This window comes from Callospermophilus lateralis, chromosome 7 (assembly GCF_048772815.1).
Source record: "Callospermophilus lateralis isolate mCalLat2 chromosome 7, mCalLat2.hap1, whole genome shotgun sequence".
Lineage (NCBI taxonomy): Eukaryota > Metazoa > Chordata > Mammalia > Rodentia > Sciuridae > Callospermophilus > Callospermophilus lateralis.
Window position 1 is genome coordinate 107,047,902 of NC_135311.1, and position 21,548 is coordinate 107,069,449.

The window sequence follows — 21,548 nt, forward strand, 5'->3', positions numbered from 1 at the left end:
CGTACGGAGCTGTGGGCGGAAACAGAGCACTGCAGCTCTCTGTCTCTGAGTCTTACTTATCCTTGGAGTGGACACATTCTCCCCAAGCCTCAGTCTCCCTCCACCCTCTTAGAAGAGTACAATGTGGTGAAAGACACCTTTCCTCATTAGTGGAAGCTCTGGGGAGGGAATCGAAGAACAGCGGGTCCACATGAAAGAATCCTGAAAACATTAGGCTAACTGAAATAAGCCAGTCACAAAAAGACAAATGCTGTGTGCCTCCAGTTATATGAGGCACTTAAAGTAGTCTAACAGTCAAATTCACCGAGACAGGAAGTAGAATCATGATTGCCAGGGGAAGGGGGAGAATAGAGATTTATTGTTGAATAGATACAGAGTTGGGGGTTAATGGGTATAGAATTTCAGATATGGATGGAGGTGATGGTAGCACCATATTATGATTGTATCTAATGCCATCAGATTGTTCACTTAAAAATGCTTAAAATGATAAATTTTATATTATGTTGTAGTTTTTTTACCACAGTAAAAAGAAAGAAAAAGAATCACATGGGCTACTGAGTTTTCAATGTGAACACTTTCATGGAGCTCTGAGGGGATCTGGGACCTGAGGTTTGAGGGCTGGATTTTGCAGAGCCAAGAGACTGGATGGCCCTGGGGTATGGGGTGATGGGCTGAATCAGTTTAGGATAGATTAGCAATTTTCAGTATCTTGCAGATGCAAGGCCATGCACCCATATGACAGCATTTGTGCACTCTCTCTGTCACCTCCTCCTGCCCATCCCTTCCTTTGCAGAGGAGACAGCCCCCCTCCGTACCCCACTGCGTTTTCTGAGCATTTGCAATGCCCAAGTTGCCTTGCATTTGAAAAACAGACTTTCCATCTCCATATGACAATATGAAACTCTGTGTTGGGTTTGCATTTCTTAATTAGGTGCTTGTCATTGTGTATTCCATAGAGCCACGTATAAGTAAACAGTCATAGACCTTTGAATAAATTTATTGGTTTTATTTATGTTTCTGGGCATAAAAATCTATAATTACCAGGTACAGCCTCAGTATAACTGGTATTTAATGACAATTACTTTTTGTTACCATAGAAATGAGTCCAAAGTAGTTACCCATAATTTCTCATTTCCCAAACCTCACACATGCTGAATTGCAATATTACCATAGTAATTGCCTATTAGTCATCATAAAATACGCAGTTACCCAAAAGATAGCAGGATGCTGTGAAATTTCTCATCTTCAGAAAACCTCAGTGCTGCTTGAGAGTATGGAGGTGGGGGAGAGGAATAGACCTCTATGGGAGGCACAGAAATGAGTCTGCTTGAGAGCCCAGCACTGAAGACCCCATGGTGGCAATGGATGCTGTATGATCTGCAGATGTTCACCATTGTTGTCTCCTAGCCCTGGCAATCTTTATGTAGCAGAGGGTGCTCCAGTGCAGTAAATCTAATTTAACTAAGGGTTGTTGAGGGCCTGCTGGGTGTCGGGCCCTGTCCTGGGCCTTGGCGAAGCAGAAGGATATCAGAGGCTGTCCTTGCCAATAAGAAGCCCAGTGTTTGTATTAGAAGGCGGTGCCTACCCACTGTCTATCATACGTGTCATCTCATTCCCTCCTCCCAGAATCCCTGTGAAGAGGTCATGTGATGGCCCCATTTTAGATAGAGAAGGGAATTGAGGCACAGAGGTACCAAGGACCTTGCCTCAGGTTCCCTGGCACAAAGGACAGACAAGGTTTATGAACCCACCAGAACTGACCCTCAGTACACTTTGTGTACATTGTCCCCTGAAGCAGGGAGAGCCTCCTTGGGATCAGGAGGATTTTTGAAGGATGAAGTATCTATAGGAGTTCAGTAGACATCAGAAGGAACTAAAATGTGCAGCAAAACATCGTTAAATGTAGCAGAGGGTGAAATATCAGAGGAAGCATTTCACATACATGCACACATGTGCACAGGTGCACACACACACACACACACACACACACCCTTAAGTGGCCTACCTCTTCCACCTTAGCATCTAGAAAAGGAAACATTTTTCAAATGTCCAATGTAGAATAGAACATAAAATATGTTCTGTAAAATGTGTAAAACACAGGTCAGTGTTCTATTTGCTCTGTGACAGCATAAAATCTACATATTTTTATCAAGAAGAAATGGAAACCAAAGATCCACAGCAAGTATTGCCCCACTGACAGATCTAGCAGCCCCTCCCTCCTCACCCTGAGCCTCTTTCTCTGCCCAGCCACTCACCCCCACCCCTGGATGCCCCCTGTCACAGCATCATGGAGGGATTCCTGGAGAGAGCCCCTCACAGCCTCCTGGAGGGCCAGTCATGCCCCTCTGGTGGTTCACCTCCAGGCACAGGGGTGCTGGGGGCACCATGCTGTGCTGTTGCCCACTCTGACTGTTAGAGAGCATTTTTTGTTCAGGCTTCGTCTGCCAGATAGAGACGACCTCTGCCCTCCAAAAGAGTCCTCAGGTGCACCCATCTTCTACATGGCAGCCATTCGTGCTTGGAGATGAACAACCAAGGGGCGTGACTGGCCCTCCAGGAGGCTGTGCGGTTGTCTGTCCTCATTATTCCTCACCCACTAGAACCACTGCCAGTTCCTGTTGTCCAGGCTGAACATCCCCAGAGCCTTCCGACTTTTCCTATGTAAACTCGTGTCCATCCCTCTCCCTCCTTCCTGCTGTAAACATGCTCCAGATGTTTGTCATTGCCCATCTTTGAGGCACGGTGTCAGGAATTGAACAATTACGGTGACGATGATGGTGATAGCTGATGTTTATTGAACCTTCTGTGCCTGGCACTGTCCTAGGCATTTGCATTTATTGTTTCACTTAAACTTTAGCACAATTTTATCAATAGTCTTATTTCCCAGATGAATTCCCTCAAGACTGTAGAACTGAGTAGCAGAATAGTGGCAAGGGACTATCACAAGCCTCATCCTGGGGACCATACTTCTGTTACAGCCCATGTACACATTGCTATATGTCCTTGGGCTCTCCTCTACCTGAATCCTTAACTAAATCTTTCCACTACCATTTCTGTTGAATTGCAGCCCCCACCCCTCCTCCAACTTCTCTTAGAACCTTTTGAGAAGCCTGGCATAGGCAGAAGAGGAATCACTCTCCTCCTTTGAGCAAACAAACAAAAAAAAAGAATCACAGAGAGGCTAAGTAACTTGTTCAAGGTCACACAGTGAGTGAGCCACATAGTTAGTTTAGATGCAGCCTGAGTGACAGCAGGGTCCAAATAGACCCTTACCTCCTAGAGACTCTCTCCAGCTTTATGTAACCTGAGTGATGTTTCTATAGAGGCTGAAAGGACACCGGGGCTGGCAGTGTAATCAGGTGTCTAACCCACAAGTGCACACCGCCAAAACCAATTATTCAAATGAGCTTCCCAGCCAGGTTCCATGGAAAAGGCCAGATGGCTAGACGTCTGTGGAGGCAGCGCCCCATCTCCGTCCCTGCAAGCAGCTGAATAGCATTTCAAAGTTAGAGTTGATAGCAAGTTGATTTTAATAATTGATTCTGCAATGAAGACAGGCCTCCGAGGAGACAGTAACCCAGAATGAGTGGCCAGGGAGACTGGCGGAGCCAAGCAGTGCGGAAGAATCAAGGACTCCAGCACCATTGTCCCGGTTCCGAAACCACTGCTTGGGTAGTGCCGGTTCTCCACGTAAAGCCCTCAGTGCCACCCCACTGACCATCAGAAAGAACCTAAGTTCTTTAGTCTGGGCCTCAAAGCAGGTGCAGTGTCATGGAGGTCTCTCACTGTCTGCCCTGCTCCTTCCAATGCACCCCATCCCGCCCACTCCCAAGTCCTTCCTACTCCCAAGGACAGAGAGGGAAGACCACAGTGGACCTTCCTTTTAGGGTTCCAGATCCAGAAAATATGTGCCAAGAGGAGCAAGGCCCTTTCCATTGGCGTACGCCAACCTGCTCTTGTTTACCTCTGGATTTTGCTGGCACTCCGCCTAAGAAGCCTTCCAACTAAATCATTTCTTTCTTCTCTTCTATTTTTCTCTTCCTTCCCTTAAACATTGACCCAGCACATATTTTGTACCATGTGCTGGGGACACAAGGTGGGCGTGGCCCTGGGCTTGCCTCACAGTCCAGAGGGGAGACAACTGCCCTGGTGAAGGGGAGGCCAGGGTCTTCAGGACTGTGGACACAGAGGCCCCCTTAATCCAGCCAGGAGCATTGGGGTGGGAGAAGGCAGAGAAACTGTCCTGAAGGTGGTATGGGAGAGGAGTCCTGAGCCGAGAGTGCAAGTTGGCCAGAGGAACAGAATAGTCAACAGCAATATTGATAATAATACAAAGCATCCACCAAACTTATACAAGCTGCCAGACACTGTTCACGTGTTTTTCTACATGTTAGTCCATTGGAGATTTAAGGGTGATGACACATTCCTGCTTCCATTAACCCTATTGCCATTTCAGAAGGAAATACAGGGGTCAGAAAAGTAGAGGTCAAAATATTTGTTTTATTATTAATAAAAGCACAATTTGGAAGGCATGGTCAATCCCCGTAGCCAAAATTGACCTCCTTCTACTTCACTCCAAAACTTAGCTTCCCCACAAGCCAAAAGCAGAGTGGGAAGTGAGCTGCCAGAGTGGACCTTCCCTTTAGGGCTCCAGATCCAGAAAATACATGCTAAGAGGAGCAAGACTCTGCTCCTTTTCTCAAGTGCACTAATCAGATAGGGTCCACCCTCTTCCTTGAGAAAGGGCTAGCAAGGGAGTGGAGAGGAAGAATGAAGTCCCCACTCATATGGAAAGCAATAAGGAGTTTGCCCAACAACCATGTGAATCTACAAAGTAGGTCCTAATGTTATTCTTGTGTTGCACACAGCGTGATTAAGTCATTTGCCCCAGGTCCCGCTGTTAATAGTAGGAGATCCAGGAATTAAACCCACAAATCTTACTTGGAGCCCAAGCTGCTGAGCCTTGTTGCTTGAGCCTTGAATGAAGGGGATCCTTGGAGAATACAGTGTGGTCTGGAGTGGCTGGTGCATGTGATCAGGGCTGCAGCCCGCTCCAGCGTATATTGCATCCATCATATAGAGCCACCAGCTAATAGGGCAGTGGAGTCTGAGGTGCAGCCCAGACTTACCAAGTCTGGAGACTCAGTAAAATTGCATCAGCCCATGGGAGGGTCACCTTTGTGCAATTAGCTCAGGAGCCCTCCAATGTACTAGCTTTGCATGGTGCACAGAACAGTGACATGGTTTAAGCAGTGTAGGGATAAGTGGGCAGTAGATTGTGGAGGACCCTGAACATCCTACCAACATCAGACTCTGAAGATCCTGCCAACATCAGATCCTAGGAAGAGCTGACACATGTGCTCATCTCAAACTAGGCAGTGTCCTCAGCATTTTCCATGTACAATCTCATTTAGTTCTCAAAGCAACCCTTTGATCGTGGCAAACTCCCCACTTTTCAGATTAGGGCTGAGGCACAGAGAAGTCCAGCCACAAAGATATCATGCAGCTGAGCCAGGATTTTATTTGGGCACCATGACTCCAAGAGTCCACACTTGGATTCACTGTCGTTCTCAGCCTCCTTGTTCTCAGAGCTGGTGGGCAAGTGAGGGGCTTATCATTTCCCAGATCTTGAGAAGACATAAAGGACTTCTTCCCCCTTGATTCTCCTCTACCCTTCTTTACCTAAAATGTTGCAATAGCTAATTCCTAGCTCTGAGGGCCAACGAGCTCCTTTAGAAAATGTCCTCCGTTAGACCTTTCAAAAAAGAATGCTTGTCAGTGTTCTTAAGGGGAGAAATATAACCCCTTGGTTCTGGAATGGACTTCCAGCCCTAACCCTACATAGCTGTGTGACTGCGACAAGCCTCTCTGCCACATCCCTCTGCATCCCCATTTTTGAAGCATGGGGATTGTGCTCAATGAGTCTCTCCAGGTGTTATTTGCAATGCAGGACAAACCCTGCCTTCCAGTCCTATGTTTCTTGCTGCCAAGCAGGAGACAGGAGGGAGGAAGGGTGAACCCCTGCAGCACATGCCCGGCCCAGGGAGAAGACACTCCATCAAAACTTCTCCTTGCCTGCTAGGGATATTGCTGGGGGAGTGGGCCCCGTGGTGTATGGCGTTGGAGATGCCCCTGTTTCCAGGTGTGAGCCCTTCCCCCTGATCCTACCACAGTGCCAAAAAGGCCACCACTGAGGTGTGAAGACCTCACTGAATCTTGGAGTAGGAAACCCTAGTGCTGATCCTGGCTTTGCTGCCAGCCCAGGGGGCCTCGCATGGACAGGCAGTTTGCTCACTGCACAAAGGTTCTTGGTCAAGGAACCCATGGGGGAATTGACTGCTCCTGAACCACAGTCTCTGACCAGAGAAAGTGGCATCATTTTATCTTTAGCTACCCAGAGGGACACCTATTTGTAGCTGCTCAGCCTGGTGAGGGGGGCTTTTTATCAATTTGCATATAGGTAACTTTCATGCTCGTCCCTCATTTGAGACTTAGTTTCCCCATTTAAATGAATTTGTATGCACTTCCTGCCGCCTTGAGGGGCAGTCCTCTATCAGGCTCTGCCTGGACTCCTAGGACTGCCAAGAGAGAGCAGAATGATGGCTAAGCATGCAAGTTCAGAGCCAGCTGACTGGGTTCAATCTTCTACTACTCCTCGCTCAATCATGAACAAATTCCTTAATCCTCTGAGCCTCTGTGCAGCTCACCTGAGCCTCTGCCATGTGCCCCTCAGTGTGCTCTCATCAAAGACCAGGTGGGAGTGAGGGAGATTCAGTTCTCGGTCCATATAGCTTTTTAAAGGTCTTTGAGCAAAACAGATGAATTTGTCCAAAGTCACAAAGCTATTTGGTGGCAGATCTGAGACCCGAACCCAAACCCAGACTTTGAAGCTGGTGTTCTTACATATCCTCCTCTCTTTTTTCGCAGTCTGCTCACAGAGAGCTCCTTGTTGTGATGATCTGAGGAAGTGTGTGAGGGAAATGCTCTAACTTTCTCAGGATGCTGGTGATGAGGGAGGGCTGTGTTATGATCACCCCTTCTGTTTGGGACAAAGGGCACTGCCTCTGACTACACCACAGCAGAGCCCAACCCACCTGCTGGGCACTCTGCAGAGGCTGATGGTGACAGATTGTCTGGCATTCTGACACTGGCCAATCAATAGAGCTGGAAGGTGCCTCGGGCCAAGGGCAATTGAATCCCAACCTTTTTGTGGCATTAAATAAAGCAATATTTATTTTGCTTTTGGTGCAAATATACTTAATCCAATACAGCTCATTGGTAATGCTGAAAAACTGCTGTGTTCAGGGGACAACTGCACGCATGCCCCATACATCTCTGCTTGTCAATGCCAAGGCTCCTGGGAGTATGCAGCCTCACGGTGCTCAGGGCGAGATTGATCTGGAGCCGCTGAGCTGCCTTTTTCTCTATCCTTTAGAAGAGATGAAAAGGAAATCATAAGGAGGGGAATTGAAATCATTGCCCTCGTGCTGGCTGCCATTACTACAACATGGATGAGACACAATGCCCTTCACAGGATGGAACTATTTATTTGCTATTTGAATAACATTCTCTGGGACCACTGTATCCCTGCCATTGGGCAAAGGAGGAAGAGAACAGGACAGGAAGGGCAGATGAATGAGTAGCTCAGTGTCCCTTTCATAGATCACACAATCTCACTGATGCATGGAGGAAGCTCAGAGTGACTGAACCATCCTGGCATCAGCAAGAACTGCGTTTGAATCCCAGCTCTATATTCTAGTAGTTAAATGACCTTCTCAAGGTCAAATCCTTCTTAGATCTTATTTGTTCATCTATAAAATGAGGATAAATAATACCTACTTCACCTGATTACTTTGAATATGTTTAATATTTAACAGATGCTTAAATACTTTCTAAAACATAGTTCCTACCTTGCTTAACAAGGGGGATGCTTTCTGAGAAATCCTTTGTCAGGTGATTTTGTCACTGTGAGAGAATCAGAGAGTGTACTTAAAAAGCCAAGAGGGGCACATTGTCACTGAGTGATATGATCCACGGACCCACTGTCACATGTGTAGTCATTGATTAAAATGTTATTATACTGTGCATGACTATAAGTCTGCAAGTAATTGCCAAAGGCCCATTTGAACACTTGAAGAGTATTCACCCATGCATTTGTATATTTATATACTCACTCACTCACTCATTCATTCATTCATTCATTCAATAGATACATTGAACCGTCTCTGCAACTGGATAATATTGGAGGTAACTGCAGAAAATGTTGGAACAAGGGTAACTTCATTCCAGGGTGTTAGACTGTCTTGCCCTCATGGGATTCACTATTTAGAAGGGAAAAAAAAGATATTTAAAAGTACCTCCAATTCAAGAGGACAAAATTATTTATTATGCAACTATATGTCAATTTAGACTCCATATATTTGAATTTTCTAGAATTATTCTAATATCAAAATTTTTCTATTGGTGCCATAAATATTTGCCTCCATTCTTGTCTGATGATAGGTCTTTATTTTAAGCTTATACAGAAAATTCATCTTAAAAATAAATAATGGAAAAGCACCAAGGAGACACAGACCCAGGATGTCACACTGAGTGACTCCAAACTGTCAATCAGCAGCATGAAAGCCTGCTATCTGGGGTCATCTTGTCCATTTCCCTGTCTCTAGGCAGCTGTTTCTTGGTCTGTGGAAGCCACTGAAGACAAAGAGCCTGCACTAGCCTTGGCCTCCTAGAGCCTGCAGTCAGGAATGCAAGCAGAACACACAAGGAGCCTGTTAGAAATATGTATCATTTCCAGACATTTTTACTTCCCTCACTTTGCACATGCCACGTCCTCCGCCTGGAATGCTCTCTGGTGTTTTGACTCCCATCTGGATCCCACACAAATCTAAAATTTTAAGAAATGTGTACAACTAGTATTAAGGTATCAGTAATCCTTGGCTAGTGGATGTTTCTTTTTAAAAGCTTATCAACCCTTTTCCTGGACTACTTTGTTTTCTTTGTATTTTAACCTTTTTGGCAAGATATGCTTTCCCCCAAAATCTCCAACTCTGGGGCTAAAGCCCAGCTATTGCTTTAGAATCACATAATAAAAAAATCTGAAAGACACCTCCATAAGAAGCATAATTGCTTTGTTTTACAAAGAAGAGCAGAGAATCCAGGGAGGGCAGAAAACATTCCCAAGATGACATTGACAGTGGAGGTGGGTCATGCACCCTGACTCCTCACCAGAGCTCATGATTTTTACTAAGATGTTTTGTTCAGTAAATATGCAACTACTGATAGATTGGTCACCATTAGAAAAATCCTTTAAAAATCAAAGATGTGCCTGGTTCAGTCAGTACTCACCGAAGAGTTCACAAATGCTTTAGCTTCTAAAGAGTCCTAGGGTCCTTGGAGGATTGAGGTTGCCTTTGAATCACCACTCACACTGCTTTCATGAGCAGGCTGGATCAAGGAGTTGATCTTTCTGGATCTCTAATACTTTTCCTTCTGTGTTAAATCTCTCTCTCTCTCTTTTTTTTTTTTTTTTTTTTTTTTTTTTTTTTTAATTTAAAGTGGTTTCTTGGAAGCAGCATGGCCAAGGGCAAAATCCACAGGGGCCGGGGCCAGGATTCGTCTGGGCCCTGTGGAGGATTGGCTACGTGGCCTCACCTTCCCTGGCTTGGACACTCCTGCTTGAAAATTGGAGCCTACCTGTGTGTTTGGATGGTTCAGAGGAGAATGTCAGACCAACTGGAAATCATTCATAACTATTTCTTCAACACCTACCATGATCCAGGCTCTTTATCAGGCACAGGACTACAATAAATGTCTGGCTCATTAGGAAGGACAGACTCAGTGATGACAACATCTCCAACAGTTGCCACCCTGATGGCGAAGCAGAGATTGCTACAGGAGCCGAGGAAAAGCCCCGGTCCCATACTTGCAGGGAGTGCAAATCCTCCTCTGCTTCCTGGAGGAGGAGAGATTTAAGTTTAGAGAATTTTACAGGCACCACAATTATCACCACTGCCACTGTCATCACTGGCTATGGTTTATTGGCGTTCTCTCTGTTCTGAGGATTCTGCTGGGCCATTTACATACATTAGTTCCTGTACGCAATCCAGAAGGTCAGGGTTGTTATCCTCATTATGCATATGATAAAACAGAAGCCCAGAGGGGTATTAAAAAAGAAATTTTAAAAAGGTCACATATCTGGTAAGGAGTACAGCCAAAACTTAAACCTAATTATGAGTCCCAAAGCCCCTGGTCTCTACAATATAGTCTCGTTGTTCTGTGATGCTCCATAAGGCAAGGCTGAAGCTGATGGGAGAAGTCACTGAGAGACTAAAGTTTAGCTAAGGAGGAGGAAGAATTTCTTAATGGAGCTGTCTGAGAATGAGGTAAGCTACCTGGAGAGGTAGTGAGTGTCACCAAGATGTCCTGGAGCTAGTTAGGACACCTTGACCTGCCAAGACATTGCACAAGGTAGAGGAGAAGCACATAACTAAGCATCTTGAAGGATACAGTTGTTTACGATTCAGTCCTGTTACCAAAGACAATGTTCCCTTCCAAACTGCAGATGTTCAGTGGGGGCTGGGAGAAGTCTATGAATGTAGTACTCAGACCCATGGTTCCCTCTGCTTGTTGACCAGCCTTGGAAAATGGACAATATAGAGCCCCCCCCTGGAATTTTGTATAAATTAACCCATAAGGCCATGGGGTTAAGGATGCATTCAGCTAAAGTAACAAAGACTATCTTCAGTCACTTAAGCAGAAAAGAAATTGATAGGAAGGGGTTCACAGAACCAAGCAGAAGCTGTTCGATAAACAAACAATTAACAGTAGCTCTGAAGGGCAATGTCTTTGTTATCTGTTGCTATAACAACATACCTGAGATTAGCTAATTTATACAGAATAGATGTTTATTTGGCTCACGCTTCTGAGAAGTCCAAAAGCATGGCACTGGAGTCTGCTTGTCATCTGCTGAGGGTCTTTGTGCTTCTAGGACATTACATGGGGAGAGAGAGCAAGCATACCCATTTGGGTCTCTCTCTTCTTACAAAACCACTAATGCCTTCATGGGCCCCCTATCTCAGGACCTCATCTAATCTTATTTACCTCTCAAAGGCCCCTCCTCTAAATACTATTAATGTATAAACTTGGGGGTTAAGTTTCCAACATTCAAACCATTGGAGGACACATCTAAACACTAGCATGCAGCAACAATCTGCCTCTGTCCCACAGCAGTACTGCCCTACTGCACAGCCGTCCCACTACCTTGCATCACCTGGTTCCAAATCCTGGGCTGGAGTAGCTGTTGCCTGAGCCTGGTTCCCTGCTGCTGCCCTGGTTGCCAGGTCACAAAGGGATGAATTGACTCATCTGATTTCCAGGGTGGGAAATAAGGCATAGGCATGGCCTTCTTAACATGTAATTTGGAGGACAAAACTTGCCCGCTCCATCTCCCATCTAATAACAGGGTTGGATGCTGGGTATTCCTAAAGAATTTGAGCAGTATCTACTATAGTTAGGTGCTAGGTGGGAGCAGCATGTACTAGAACTCAGATCTACCTGATTCCCAGACTGGAAGAGGAGATAAGAGATTAGACCTTATCATTGCTGTCCACTCCAGTCGCCTATAGACTGCAAAACAAATATATAAAACAAATATAGTCTATGTCACTCATAAAGGACCTATCATAAAATAATAATTAAATACAATAAAACAACAAGTCAAATTTTTTTGAGCTATTATCATGTACCAGAACCTGTGCCAATTTAAGTTTGTAATGCATTTTAATTCATTTAGTCCTAACAACATTGCCCTGGATTATAAATGGATGTAAGCCCATGAGCCTTATCTTTTTCTCCTGTTAGACTGTATGCTTTTGAGGTCAGGGAACATCTTTTATCAGTCACTCTATCCCAGCCACACCACTAGGGAGCTTGATGTATCCCAATGCAACTGTTACGAATTGCTGCATTTAACTCTTAGCTCCTCTTTGATGTCTAAACCCTCCTAAATTTACTTATACAGTCTCAAAGACAGAGAGCCTGCCCTCATCTGGTTGTTCCATAGGAAAGTGTGGACATTAATTCCGGAGAGATCTGGGTTTGAAGCCTGATCCACTGAGTGCTAGCTGAATTCATGACCCTGAGCAGATTTTAGATGAGAGTATCCATGGGTGTCTGTCATTGCTTTTCCTTGATCACTCCCAGGAGTAGTAATATTGCAGACAAGAATATTTAAGAACTGCATATCTAAGTCTGTACATCGGGAGACTAATTAAATGCTTCCTTTGTGAAAGACAATTTAGTGTCATCAGAGGAAAGCAGAATCAGATAGGCAATTGGTGAGATCTTGGGTGCTCACAACATGTTGATCCGAGCTCAAATTCTAACTCTCCTTCAGAGTAGCTCTGTGACCTTAGGGAAAATTATATAAACTTTCTATGTAAGAAGAGAGAGACCCAAACAGGTATACTTGCTCTCTCTTCCCATGTAATGCTCTAGGATTTTAAAATGGTAATACAGCCACAAGACTGGGATCCTATTTAGAATAAGATGTACTCCATGTTTGTATAAATTTGTCAAAATATACTTTACTGTCATGTAAAACTAAAGAGAACAAATAAAAAATTCAAAAAATTATAGAGCTTTTATAATAAGAAAGTGTAGTAGATGTTCATTAGGTGTGAGTCACTGCCCTACTTAATGCTCTAACCTCAGAAAGAAAAGGTGGTAGCAATCCTGTCAAAAGTCCAACAGTGTTCTCTTTGAGTGATAGGAAGGGTATGCTCTCTCTTTTTTTTTTTAACTTTCTATATTGAGGACTATTTATCATTTTAAAGGGTGATTTTATAGTCCGTCAGTCCTCTTTCCAAGCAATTCTACTTCTGGGAAACTGCTTTAAAAAAAAAAATGCTGAAATGTAGAAAAAAAAAAAAACTTTAGAGATCAGAGTATTCAACTGTGCATTGTGAAAATAGTGCATCATTGAAACATAAATGTGACACCGTGTGGAAATGGCTGCATGAATTATGGGGCTTCATACAATGGGGATAACATGACATTACAACACTATTACAGTGGTAGTTACAAAGGATTTAGTAACAAAGAAGATGCTTATGTTGTGGTGGCAAATGAAAAAGGACCCGTGTGCAAGTTCAAGGTCAGAAGTAACTTGCCTGGCCTGGAGGGTGAGCATCTGCAACCTCTCTGTTTAGAGCAGAGAGCAAGATTAGTGGGCAGGCATCACTGATCTCACAGAAACCCTGGAATACAGGGAACACTGCTTTACCAGTTCCTCTGTACTGACAGCAGGAGGTACAGTCCACACTGGAGGAGACTCATACCATGGCTGCGCTCCAACTCTCCTCCATTTGTAGTTGGGGAAACATAGCCCTCAAGAGAACAAAGGACTTGTCTAAGCCACATAGTGAGACAGCAGCAGAGCAGGAGACCAAACACAGTGACCTTGCCCTCGCATGCCATGGGGCATTATCCCACCCTCACCAGGGGTGGGCCAGGAAGGGAGAGAGGGTAGGCAGGACTCTGAGAATCTCAAGGTGGAGCCAAAGAATGATTCCACATTATTATTCGGTCTTCATTGAGACAGCAGCAGCAGCGCAGTGATGAGGAAATATGGTTCTCTCAGTCCCCCAGGGGTTTTGAGGAAAGAGGCATCGGGAAGGAAGAGGCTGGTATCCTAGGCAGGAGTCACATTAGCTCCAAGTCCATACATGTGACTGGCTGCCGCCCGTGTTGAGTAAAGGAAGGGAAAGAACATAAACATACACACTTCACTGGGGACTTAAAATTCTGGGAGTCTGAGAGCCTTCAGCTTTCTGCTCTATGCTTTGTAATGTAAAATTGGGAACCAGAGGGAGAGTGAAGGCCCTGTTTCCTTTGCCACCTCCCAGAAGAGCTGTTTGTGGGGCATCGGTTTCCTGCAGGAGATGTTGAGACTCTGAGGGCTTTGGAGGCCTAGGCCCCCTAGAGCACAGCCTATGACCTGGCACATGCTGAGGCTGCATTCCAGTGGGAGGAGGAGGGCCAGGAGAGAAGCAAGCAAAGAGGTTTAGATCATGCCCTTTAGGATTGACCATTTCTTTGAAACCAGAGACCAAAGGGAGAAGACAACCAGGATGAGATCCAGAGGCTCATGAAATCCAAAATTGAGCCCTGGATGGAGAGTTTAAATGACCTAGTTTTAATCCCAATTCCAACAGCTGTTTAAACACCAGTTCCAAAAGGAATATACAACTGCTGTGTGTGCCAGAATCCCTGGAAAGGTCTTAATCTAGGACCTGGCATGTAGCGAGTACGCACTTAATGAAAGCTATTATGCAAAGGGTGTGGGCTCGAGAAATGAGCTCATATTGCTTACACATCAACCCTGACATCACTGCCTTCCCCCCCTCCTCTTTTTTTTTGGTACCAGGGATTGAACCCAGGGGCACTTAACAACTGAGCCACATCCCCAACCCCTTTTTGTACTTTATTTTGAGACAGGGTCTCACTGAGTTGCTTAGGGCCTCTCACTAAGTTGCTGAGGCTGGCTTGGACTCATGATCCTCCTGCCTCAGCCTCCAGAGGTACTGGGATTACAGGCTTGTGCCATTGTGCCAGGCTTTTATTGAGCAAGCTATTTAAAACCTCTCTGTGCTTTAGTTTCCACATGGGAAAACAGGAATAATAATAGCATCTCCATTGCAGGGTAACATTAGATTTGATAAAGTACTAGTATTTACTAGTTAGTTCTCAGGCAAAGTGATGTCAGTAAATGACCCATTAGTTATGTTAACTTGATTGTGCTGGTAGACCACATGAGGCATTGCAGCCTGCTGTAAAGACTTGGGCTTTTATACTGCATTAACCAGAGGCCACTTGAGCAGAGGAGAGACAGGATCTGACCTGTTTCAAGAGGATCGCCCTTGCTATTGTGTGAAAAATGGGAGGATTAGAGGTGGGATGGAAGGAGGTCCAAGCTCAAGATGATATCAATGGAAGTGCTAAAAAGACGTTGTGTATTTTGAAGGTGGAGACAGCGGATTAGCGGTAGGTATGAGAGGACAAGGGATAATAGAGACACTAATGGGGACACCAGTGGTCTTGCCTGAGCACTTCTTTTAACTGCTCTGTGTAGAAAATGTGCTTTTTTCCCTGTGGGTCATTTGTCGATGGACACTGAAGTTAGACTGCTTCCCAGAAATATTTTTGAAGCTTTCCATGACATGTTTTCTTCTTTTTTGAAGTGGGAGTTATAATAGTAGCAACTCCAAAGGTTGTTGATAGCACTGTAAAAATTCATACCAGCACTTAGCACTGTCTCTGGAAAACAATGCTAACAATTTTGACTTGTGAGAAGCTTGGCCTGACCCAGCCATACTGACTCTTACTTTGGGTATTGTCTAGGTGCTCTCTGATGGGGTTTGACCTGAATCGTCACTGGCTAGATCCTTCTCCATGGGCCCACCCGACCCTGCATGGAGTGAAGCAGCTCATCATCCAGATGTACAACGACCCAGTGAGTAACTGAATGCTCTCAGCAGCTGCTGGCCTCATGGCATGATCTGGAAAAGGGGGGTGTATTGGGAGGGTTCACTGTGAGCTTCAAATTTGGAATACACATGCAAAACCAAGGAAGGACCAAGTCTGCTCTTCTCTGAATTTGGCAGACCCAAGTTCCTTCTTCCAATTCCTTCTTCCTCACCCCTCACAAATATTGGATTTGGTTATGGTGGTCTTATGGAATGAAGGAAAACATTGAAGCATGTCCATATTCCTCAGAGTGCCCTGGTGACAAGCTAAAGTAATGCAACTTGAACTCGTGTAAGCAAAATAGAGAATTTGTTAGAAGATTACCAGGGTTATGTCATGTAACTGAAGACTATAGACGGGCCTCCTCCACACCTAGAGGAAATGACTGCCAAGTGTCACCTCCAGTGGTTCTGACTCCCACGAACTACAGAGACTTGCTTTCATTTTCCAGTTCCAGTTCCAAAAGGATTGTGATTGGCCTGGCTTGGAGGACATGTCCAACTCCAAAGCTCAGCACTCTGCCTAAGAGGCAAATGTAGTAAAGACAGGATGGCTCCAGGGGACCCACACAATTGAACTAGGGACATGGGGTGGTTCCTGTTCCCAGAGAAGAGAACCTACTATTCCATAACAAAGGGGATCCAGGCATCAGGACAATGGTGCCCACATCAAGTTTGCTCACAGGGCAAGTTCTTTTCCACAAAAAAATAGAAGACAATAGGGTTTCTTAGCTTAGAAAAGGGAGGCATCACAATTATTCTGTTCTGAAGAAGTGTCAGAGAAGGTGGGACAGATCATTTTTTCGAGTGGGACACAGGAAGAGGTGGTGTTTGTAGAGAAACAGAACTTTTTATCTCTCCTGAGGATAGGATGGGTGTGTGAACTATGAGCTTTGCCTTACTTTGATAAACTTGGAGCCAAATGACACTCTGTTAAGACTGGTGCATAGAGGAGACTCAATTGTTTGGAAGACATTCTAGTGAAATTACATCTGAGTCACTTCCAACTATGATGACTGTAATTTGATGACCTCTTAACTCTTATCAGGTGACAGATGGCAATGGCTATAACAGCAAAGTTCTCAGAGTTGAGGTGCTTCAGAGGTACACTATGCAACCCATTCTATTTCCTCTTGACGAAGATGCCAATAATAGCATGGGAAACATGTATATTGATCAGACAAAAATGTGTGCTTAAAAATAAACTCATGTATTAGAACAAGGATTAACCAAAAAGTTAAGCTCTAAGGTGCAACGTAGTTATCCTGGTTATTGAATAACTGTTTTCCTGATTGTGGGTGTGAATTTTGGCCTTCCTGGGTCCTTTTGTGGCCTGCCTTCTGTGTCAGGGCTAGCATGGCCACAGCTTTAGTGTATTGACTTCCTTCTTCAGTGTCATTAGTTAAAAGTTACTCTTTTGCTTACAAATGGGCATTTGTCCATGTTGCAAAACAGACCAGGCAAAACTGAGTTTCAGAGATTTTAGGAAATTATTTATGGCATTAATACATTATCTATGAGCTCATTGGATCCTAATAAGTAAATTACGGAAGCTGGGCTAGTTTTATAAACTTCCTGAAAGTTCACGACTTCTTGCCTCAAGTGCAAGAAAGCACCTAGGCACCTAATACAGGAGTCTATGTGACCTGGAACGGGGTCCCAACTCTCTCTGTCTTTTCCCACCCTCCAATATTACTTGGGGGTAAGAGGGAAGCTTAAAATAGCCTGCATTCATATCCCACAGTTCATTTTCTGGAATGTGGGTCCTCTGCTGAGGGTCTCAGAGGCTGCAATCACAGTGTCCATTCAGGTTGTGATCTCGTCTAAGGCCTGATCCCCACCCAGTCTTTTACTCTATTATTTCACAAACACTTATGTACCACATTTCTCTATTCCAGATATTGCAGTTCTAATGGTGAGGAAACCCTGACCTTTATAATACAATGGGAAAATAGACGTTAAAGAAGTAAATAGTGATAATAATAGATTAACAAAGCAAATCAGGGATTATTTTTAAAAAAGCACAAAGGGTGACAGAAGCAGACTGGTCATAAGTCTCTGTCTTCCTGGGGCAGTTCTGGCCGACACCTACTGTCCCAGAGTATTTTTCCTTCACTCTTAAGAGTCCTGGTTTGGAGGATAAATTATGTGTTCTCTGGTACATACCAAATCCTTAAAAAACATGATCTGGATCTGACACAAGTTCACCTTTGACTTCAGGCATGGCTGTGCCCAGCTGCAAGTGCTGCAGTGCCCTGAGGCATCTACCCTGGAAACATTAAATGTGTATCTACTGACCTTCAGTGCTGCAAGCGTCACTGTAGTCCCTCCACCTTGAGCTAGCTGAACTGCCAGGATGGCTCCTGGACTTATTTCTAAATTCTCACAACTTCACTTTTTCTGTCCTGGTGGCCTTCTGCCCACTGAGTCAATAAGCAGAAAATCAGTAGGACCCTTAAGACCCGAGAGCCCGTCCTCACTCCTCCTTCAGGCCTGGTGCTGGTGCCCCAGCACAGCCTGGTGGAGAGGGGCTTTAGAGATAGTTACTCTAGGTGCATCATGGAGGAGGCACAGGGTATGCAAGTCCAACCCAGGAGGCAACACCTGAGTTGACACACAAAGGATGCTCAGGGCAGGGAGAACTTTCCAGGCAGGGAAGACTGTGAGCATCTGCCTTGAGAGAGAGGTGTGCTGTAAAGACTGAAAGTTGTTCTGTGGGTCTAGTCCTAGAGGCAGACAGAAGGACAAAGGGACTTTATTTTCATAGGAATGGAGATCCACTGAAGAATTCAGGAAAATGACAGAATCCAGTGTTCCTTTCAGAAAAGCCCTCTGATGCCTGGAGGTGAATGGACTTGGAGGGGTCCTGGCTAGAGACTGGTAGACCATTTGAGTCTATTGCTATTCAGCTGAAAAGGAGGATGGACAGAGTAGAGATGTCAAGGAGTGAGACATGAGGGACCTAGGAACTATGGCCCATGGCAGAGGGAGTTTTCATGATATCATGGTTTTGGCCTGAGTTGTGGAGTAGACATGGTGCCTTTCCTGAGCTGGGGACTCAAGAACAGTTTGTGTCTGTGTAGAGCTGGGTGGTGCATCCATCATGGCTAGATGGGCTTGGGTTGAGGTTGAGCAGGAGTGAAATGTCCACAGTGAAATGTAAATCTCCTGGAAGGAGTCCTTCTATGAGATGCCTACTCTCCTTGAGTTATTGATGCCTTCACTTCCAAGGCTGCTTTTCTTAGCCCTATGTCCCCTAAGTCCTTCACCCCAATTGGAGACACTGAATATTCAGTGATGACATTGAAAAAGAAGTGTTTAACCTGCAGACCACACTGGGGCTGAGATATAAAATGTTTCATGTTCCGCTTTCCCAATAGCTCCCTCTGGACAGTGCAGCTCTTGTTTACCAGTGTGATTGATTCCCCGCCACCAGGGGCAGAGTCTGGTTAATTTTTCCCTGTGTCCCTTGTGCCCGGTGAGGATCTGACTCTAAACAGGTACTCAGCATAAATGTTGAGCAAATGATGAAGCAAACCTGGACCCTCTGACTTGGCTTTCAAAGACTTTCCTGAAGAAGAGGCCACTTGAGCCCAGACCTCTCTCCTACCTCACCTGCCCTGAGTGTCCCCTGATTCCACTGCCACCATCACTGTGTCCTCTTTTAATTAGGGTTCTGGTCTGATGACACAAACCCTCTCCTGGTTTCACTTGCCACCTGCTAAGGTTGTTCAAAACTCCTGTTACCTTCTCCTGTTCCCATGATGCAGGACACAGGTTTCTGATCATCTTTGCTGACTTGTTCCACCCCTGGACTTTATGCCTACTCCATGGCCACCAAAGGCTCTCCCAGGTCCCAGGGCCCTTGTCTTTCTAGCCCCCTGATCTTGCCAACTGTCCAACCACTTCTTGTTTGAGAGCTGAACTTAGGCATCTTGATGTCCTTGCTGGTCACAAAGCCTTAGGGAACAGTTCCAGCACTGTGGTAGAGCTCCCCTCTCCTGCCCATTCTGATTTGAGGTCTGAGGCTCTGCTCTCTACTAGGTAATTACAACCAGAATGAATATCTTCTTTCAGAAAGAGCTCACCCACTACCCAGGGGAGTTTCATTTTATCCTAGCACACACACCACAGAGTGTGACACAATCGGCCACACAGCTAGTCACTCTCAGGCAAGGCCACACCCAGGGTCCTTACATTCAGTTGTGATCTTAAAAAGTAAAGTTAATTTGTGAATGGGCTTTCTAGGACCATCCATGTGCAGCTCTTCTAGCACATATGTACCTGTGAGGTTTGCCTAGAGGAGAAGTTAAATTTGAAGATCAGCATTTGCTTTAAGGCACAGTGCATATTCTTTGGTATTACCACAGGAAGACTCCTGGATAGCCTCTGGTGCTACAGAGATTAATGGGCAGGGTTCTAGGCCAGGAGGGACGCCAATCCCATGGGGAAGTCCATACCACAACTTACTTTGGAAACATGAGGCTGGGAGAGATTCATCCAATTAGAGCTGATGGTGGGGAGGTAACCACAGAAGCCTTAACGAAGAAATTGCATTTCAACTGGGTCTTTCAGAATATAATACTTCATCAGATGGTTTAGAGGGAGGGAGGTTACAGGGAAAGCAGAGCTGGCATTCCAGGTAAAGCCGAGCCACAGAATGGAGGTGAGTGACCTCAGCCGCTGAGGTTGGTTTGCAGGATTTATAATAGAGAGCTGTAATGGGCAGGCTGAGGATGCACATGGATGGGTTTGCACAAAGATTTAAAATCAAAGTTCCAGCACTTCTTTTAAATTGGTTTTAATTGAATTAAATAGCCTGACTGTAAAATAATAATAATATAATCAAGGAAATGGAAAGAAATACCATTTGTCTGGAATATTCCAGCACATACTCTCTCCCAGTCTTGAGAATCAGAGTGGTCAGTAAAGAGCCCTCAAAGACATTGAAGCAAGAGAGAGATTAATGAATACTCTTTCCAGCCAGTCCATTCCTCAGTCTGGAAACTCTGGAGTCATTTTCAAATTTAAACCCAACTGGGATTCCCTCTCCTGCTTTAAATCCTTTCAGTGACTCCCTGTTACTTGTGGAACAAAGGTTGATGTCCAAGGACAGGCTTTATTCATTTCTGGGTCCCTGGGATTTCACACAGAGCATGGCACTATAGAGAATGTTGTGTTGAATGGCGAGAGGGGAGGTAAATAAAGAATATATGCTTCAGAAAATCACTAAGGCTGTGTGTGCCTCACAGGAGGCAAGACAGGGTGGGGGTGGAGAAGAGAGATCAGAGAGGGAACTCCTGCAGTAGCCCAGGTGAACCACTCCTGGTCCTTCTGCTCCAGAGAGAGGGCAGAGCCTGTTGCCGAGAAGGCCAGGAGCTCACTGGGGAGGGGAATGGATTCCCCAGGACTTTCCTTTGCCCCCAAGACACTCAGAGCCCCAGGGCTGGTTTTTGTTTTTGTTTTTGTTTTTTGAGAGGTTTCTACACACCAGAGTGATTTTTCCCTTTTCCTGCAGGAGCAAGGCCCTCCTCAGCCTCTGCCTGTGTTGCTATAACAACTTGGCTGCAGCTCTTTTAGACAGATCTGTTTCCTTAAATCATTTAAGGAAAATTAGCTGCCATAACAACATGGAGCAGCTTTTAAAATAGAGCAACACAGGACTGGGTGGTTTTTCTGTTGTTGTTGTGTCCCCCCCACACCCCCCGCCTTGCCTCCTGTAGTCTTCAAGATAAGCTGCTCTCTTTCCGTCAAATAAATAAACAAATAAATTAGAACACGTTTACTTGACAAACAGAGCAGTCAGTGACATGGTCAAACACACACACAAAGCTGAACTCATGTGCACCAGCCCACAACACACACACACACACACACACACACACACACACACACACACACAAATATAGTAACAAGCAGAAAACTCATACATTTTCATACATAAAATAGAAAATACATATACACAAAAATGTAAACATGGTAAATTAAAAAAAACACACACATAGACAAGTATACAATTAT

The 21,548-nt window shown here is 45.0% G+C and overlaps 1 protein-coding gene across 1 annotated transcript in view; it reads left to right on the forward strand.

Annotated features, from left to right (window-relative positions):
- Window positions 1–21,548, forward strand: part of Agbl4 (AGBL carboxypeptidase 4) — a 1,194,123-nt gene that overhangs the window by 1,087,529 nt on the left and 85,046 nt on the right. Inside the window, exon 9 of the mRNA XM_076862591.1 lies at window positions 15,403–15,514. Within this exon, the coding sequence (XP_076718706.1) occupies window positions 15,403–15,514 (112 nt within the window). The remainder of the gene's footprint in view (window positions 1–15,402; window positions 15,515–21,548) is intronic.